Source organism: Apis dorsata, unplaced genomic scaffold (genome assembly GCF_000469605.1).
Source record: "Apis dorsata unplaced genomic scaffold, Apis dorsata 1.3 scaffold_502, whole genome shotgun sequence".
NCBI classification, from domain to species: Eukaryota; Metazoa; Arthropoda; class Insecta; order Hymenoptera; family Apidae; genus Apis; species Apis dorsata.
In genome coordinates this window covers 395,304-401,024 of record NW_006263732.1, presented here as the reverse complement: position 1 = coordinate 401,024, position 5,721 = coordinate 395,304, and the positions used below count along the sequence as shown (strand labels likewise).

At 35.9% G+C, this 5,721-nt stretch overlaps 1 protein-coding gene across 2 annotated transcripts in view; it reads right to left on the bottom strand.

Annotated features, from left to right (window-relative positions):
• Positions 1-129: 129 nt before the first annotated feature.
• LOC102680953 (neurogenic protein mastermind-like) overlaps positions 130-5,721 on the bottom strand; it is a 223,730-nt gene continuing 218,138 nt past the window's right edge. The window contains exons 6-8 of one of the 2 annotated variants that reach the window (XM_031512707.1): positions 4,581-4,883; positions 3,857-4,108; positions 130-2,953 (exon numbers count right to left, since the gene is read on the bottom strand). In XM_031512707.1, the coding sequence (XP_031368567.1) occupies positions 2,709-2,953; positions 3,857-4,108; positions 4,581-4,883 (800 nt within the window). In that variant the 3' untranslated portion in view covers positions 130-2,708. The remainder of the gene's footprint in view (positions 2,954-3,856; positions 4,109-4,580; positions 4,884-5,721) is intronic. The other variant, XM_006620309.2, reaches the window with a different exon arrangement.

Sequence of the window (5,721 nt, the reverse complement as noted above, 5' to 3'; positions counted from 1 at the left end):
TTTTTTTTTTTTTTTTTTTTAGTTTCTACCGGGTGTGTTCATTATATTCACTCGGTGTTCTTGAATTCTCGCGCGTCTATCTTATCTCGATGTTTCCTCGTTAATTTCGTTTTTATCTATTTCGACCTCTCTTTTTTTTTTTTTTAGAAACAATAGTTTTGATTAGACGAACTGTGAACTTCTATTCAATTTCCTTTATCTATGGAATGTATCACTATTTGGAAGATTAGTCACGAATCCCCGCCATCTGATCACGATGAACTGTAGCTCAATGTATCTCATGAATTATTTTCTCGATATTTTTTTCGTAAGAATTTCGACTTAAAAATAATAAAATTATATTGAACAATAAATATTAATGTTGTCTTGTAATAACTTCTCCGCGTATGCAGAGACGTGAGCCGAAAAGAAACGGGAAATTCGCGAAGAGAGCATTCGGTTCATCGTACCAAGAACGGTGGTCGTAGCTGACCGTGATTATTTCATGTGCAACTTGAATTCGGCGACACAGCACATTCTGTGGAACTAAAACTCAATAAATATGCTCGAATTGAGGAAATGTGCTTTATCGCCGCGCGAACACATATACACTATTCACATGACATCTCATTCTTTCTCTTCGATTCATTCGTCTCACTTTTTCACTAATATTCACCTTTCTTTCGTTTCTTCAAACTTTCTATCTTTTTCTAACTTTTTATTTTTCTTTTCTTTCTCTCCCCCTCATTCGCTCTTAACTCACATACCATCATCATCAATTACTATTATCTCATTATATTTGTTTATATTCATATATTATATATACATATATAATATATGTAATATATAATATATTCACCTATATCGTAGGGCTCTTATATTTTAATCGGCTAAAGTTTGCGAACTTATCGTCCTCAATTTTCTTCTAACTCTTACATGTATCTGTGTATGTGTGTATGTGTATATGTTGCGTTTACGTAGCTGTATATGTTTTTATGTACAGTCAAGATTGTAATTTATTCTGTAGCAACACTAACACTGCGTTCTTAGGAAAGATTTCTTCATTCTCTCTTTCTCTTCCATTCTAACTCGCTCCGTCTCTTTTTCTTCTCATTATCAAACGCGATGCGAACCCTGCGAGACGTGGACCGATCGATCGGACCGAAACATTAGCCCGTCGTCGCAGGCAACGATGAATTCATCGTGAAATCGAATAATATATCTCATAATTGACTTTCTGTTAATTGTAGAATACGCGACGTCATTCGCGGTATCATTCGTTTAAATACGCTACTAGTTCTAGCAATTATCATTACCGTAATAATGTAATTAACCGTAAATTGAAATTCAGCGACGGTCGAATGCCGATTTGCTCGAGAAAACCAGCGGCCAAAAGTCTTTTCAATCGTTAATCCAAAGAATGGAACTAATTACTGGTTATTGTGTAACTAAAAATTACAAAATGATCGATCATGAATAGACGATTAACAGAGTGATTTCTTTTGTCTGTTTAACTGTTGATAATTCTCGATCGCGTATCGTTACATGAAAAATCAAGAGAAAAAAATTTTATTTTATCATTGGTCGTTTCGCGTGGAGTGCGCGTCGAAGTCATCGTGTAGCGTCGTCGACGCGTGCACTCGAGAGAGAAAGATCGATCGATCCTCATTCTGGAACGACCGTTTTAACTAAAAGAAAATACGGTGAGGAACGAAATAAAATATATACGAATGATCGAATACACGGCGACTAAATGTGTCATAATATGAAACGTTCGCGGAGCAACGAAACGAATATTACGGATCCCTCTTGATTTCCCACGCTGTCGACCGTCCACTGGTTTTATCTTGCTCTATTTACCTCTTGTCTCTGTTGCTTCTTCGCGTTATTATTTAAGAAATAAAATTTTACTAAAAGTGATTGCCTAGAAGAATAATCGCCAGCCGGAAGGTTAGCTGCCGAAAATACACTATGACCGGTTTCCATGCACGCGACGTCGAATCGGATGCCATCTGACGGACGAATTTTTAAACTCGCTCATCTCGCTTTAGCATCTATAAGCCGAACAACCGAAGAAATTTACTATACATATGTATAGTATCATATACACCACTATCATACGCGAGATTGACATTTTTTCCGATTCGACTAGATCAAATCACCCCGTGCGTTTGAAGTTATAGTCAATCGATGAACGGATCATTAGGACGCGCGTTTCAGGGAAACGTGATCGTCGCGGTTCGAGTGTTCGTCACAACACGGAAATCAATAATCTTATTCTCGTTGCCCCTTCACTTCATTTGGTTTACTTTCGACTAATTTATAGTCCATTCACCGCGGCTCTTATAATTCCTTTCTTACTATAGAAAGTAAGAAATGACACGATCAGATTCCACGAATCGGCGAGTTTGCTAACCTTTACTATTATTTATTTTTTTCTTCCTTTCAACGCGACGATTACGTCCCATCGTTATTCATCGATCTCGAGGAACTGTTAATCGAATCATCGGCACAGCACGCGACGAAGATTATAGCTGCACTGATACGAGGCGAGTCTGTTTATGGACGTTGTATCTGTTTTCGAAGGGGTGATCGATCCTAAAGCGTGAACGAATTATCGTTGTTATTTCATTTTCACTTTTTTTTCCTTTTTTTCTTTTTTACGTTTTAAACCGGTCTTTGAGTGAATAAAAATCCGATTTTCCGAATAGACCGCGATAGGCGTGGTCTTACAGAATATCGAGGTTGAAGCCCCCCGTGGAGTCAAGGGAATTCAGCAGTTCCTGAGCGCTGAAGTTCGACGTGTCTCCGGTCGGAAGATTCTCTAGAAATTCGAGGCTAAAGTCCGCCGCGGTTACGGATGGATCCGTGGTAGTAGTGACTGGCGGTTGCGCATGCTGCTGTTGCTGTTGTGGCAAACTGCGCACTCCTGGACTGCCAGCGCCGTATTGTTGATGCGGGTGTAGAGGGGAACCTGGAAGGAATTATGTTCAAACATGATTGATGACAACATAAGGATTTTGTGATATGTATAATGAGAGTGAATATAATAACATATTAGTAGAAAAGAGTAATACTTTTGTAGTCTAATAAAAAAAATGGAGAATGTAAATGATAATAAAAGAGATAGTTTAAAATGTTTGTATCATATTGAAATGGTATTCTATATATAATGAATATAATTAAGCATTTTTGATAGGAAAAATATACTATAAAAATATACTAATCTATTGTAATTATTGTAAAATTCTATTGTAATAATCGTAAGTATCGTAAGTAATTACTATATTTAAGATATACATAATAAAATATTAATTATTTATCAATGTTTTAATTGGGACAAGGAATTTTATTGACTGCTTTTATTCAGTTACATATATACTTGATTAAGAATCAGCGATATTAAAAAATTTAAATATAGAAATAACAGTAATAAAATATTATACGCAAATATCGATATATTATTAGAATACGATTAAAATCAAATATTTCTCAACGATAAAAATTCGATTCCTAAAAACATTATTAAAATGATTAATTACTTTATTGTGTATATGTTTCTTGATTATTACAAAATTATTAACAAATCACTAACACTATAATTATTATTTATATCTATTTTATAATTCATCATCTAAATTTTTGCAATCTTTCGCGGTAAATTTATTTAATTAAAATAAAATCATTTGAATAAATCATACTATCATTCATACTATCATCAATGTTATTAATATTAATATTAACTCATAAAATTATCTAGTTGATCGATCGACAAATGATCGAATTAAATTGAAATAACTTTTTTTTAACTCGTTATCTCTCGATTATTACTTTTCACTTTATGAGAATCAGGGAATGATCATCGTCCAAGACTCACCAGTTCCAGTACTGCTGACAGAGTTGACTGATGAGGACTGCGACATTTGCATCTGCAGTGACATCTGATTATTACTCTGCTGCATGGCTAATGTCTGCTGCTGGTGTTGCTGCGACAGTAGCTGCTGCATCTGAGTGCTGTTGGCCATACCGGAGCCGGCGATACCTCCACTCTGCGAGCGAATCAACTGTTGATGCTGCATTTGTGCGGCGTTCATCTGCATGCCACCCGTGCCACCCATACCGAATCCACCTGGAAGATAAGGATAAGTGAAACGATTTAACACAATTATTTATACGCTTATTTCATAATAACTAGTTAAAGAAAAACAATAATTCAATTTCCATTTGTCATAAACAAGTTTCTTACGTCTGAATTTTTAAACCATAATTAACCACATTCCTATTATATCTTTTCTAAGAAAAGATACAACTATAAATTTCATAAAATTTAACTCGCATTCTACGCAATATCATCAATGTCTCGTCGTAACATTCAACTAAAAATGGAAATAACATCCGTCTACGATCCTTTGAATATTCCATTTTCCGTGGAAATTAATTCTTAAAATCAAAGATAATCGAAGACCATTCGAACAAATCTAATAACTAACCAAACAACTTTAACTAAACGAAAAAAAAAAGATTTCCACTAATTATTGCTTAGAATTGCGATTCCTCGCGCGAAGTGCACGAGTATTATGAGTTACCAGGGAGAAGCTTACCTTGGTGACCTTGCTGATTAAATTGCGATCGCATTTGCGCCTGAAAGCCCTGCTGCTGCATGAGAACGTGTCGCCACTCCTGCTGCGCGCCACGGCCAGCGATGCTATTCCCAAGGCCATCGGGCGGGCCAACGCTGACGTTAGGCGGCCGTTGATTGTTGGTCCTAGGATATCCAAGACGCTGATGCATTTGATGCATGCCGCCAATCGCGGCCATACTACCACCGCCCATGTACATATTGCCACCGGCAGCGTGCAATGCCTGTTGTTGTTGCTGCGCCATTTGCGGCCTCATCATCGGACCTACGGTGAAAACAAAAGATAAAAAATTATATTGTTAATAATTTCAAAATTTACGAAGAATTTTTCTTTCTTTTTATTTTATTTTATTAAATTATTATTATTATATTTTATTAAATTATTAAATTGTTAAACAACATTGATTTCCATTTTGCTTATTACAATTTTATTTATTATCCGTTTTTCGAATTAAAAAAAAATTATAGAAGTAAATGCCATACGATTTTGTATTTATTGTCCGCGTCAAATGGAAAGGAAGAATATCTTTCTCGTTAGATTTAATTTATATGGAAAAATTTGATGCAAGTTTAACGGTTAAATCGAAACACACGATCGAATCGAAGAGGAGGAGAGTGATCGATCCCGGAGAGAAACGTCTCTTCATTCTGGCCCAGCCAGATACACGTAACGAAGATACACGTATTGCGATGGAAACGTGGAGCCTTAATGCTCTGTGGATTTTCGTTTGGATAGAATCTTATGAAAGTAGCTTCGAGCCGATCGATAGAGGGAACCTCGTACGTGTATAAGAATATTTACGATCCCCCTTTCTTCACCCCCATCTTCACTACTATCTCGTTCTTTTTAGCCTGGAGCAGAAAGATCAGATTCATTTTCCATGAATACTTATCTAATGGTGAAGTGTAAATGTTATTCGAATGGACGTTTCGGCCGTCCAATTAAATATTTTTCCGCCATTATTCACCGTTTGCTTTTTACGCATGCTTCCGTGTAATCGAAGTAATTCGATTGATCGGTTATTCGAGAGAAAGAAAAAAAATTGCGAATTTTTATTACGTTTTATTCCGATTTATATTTTTTTTTAATAGACGATCGCTAC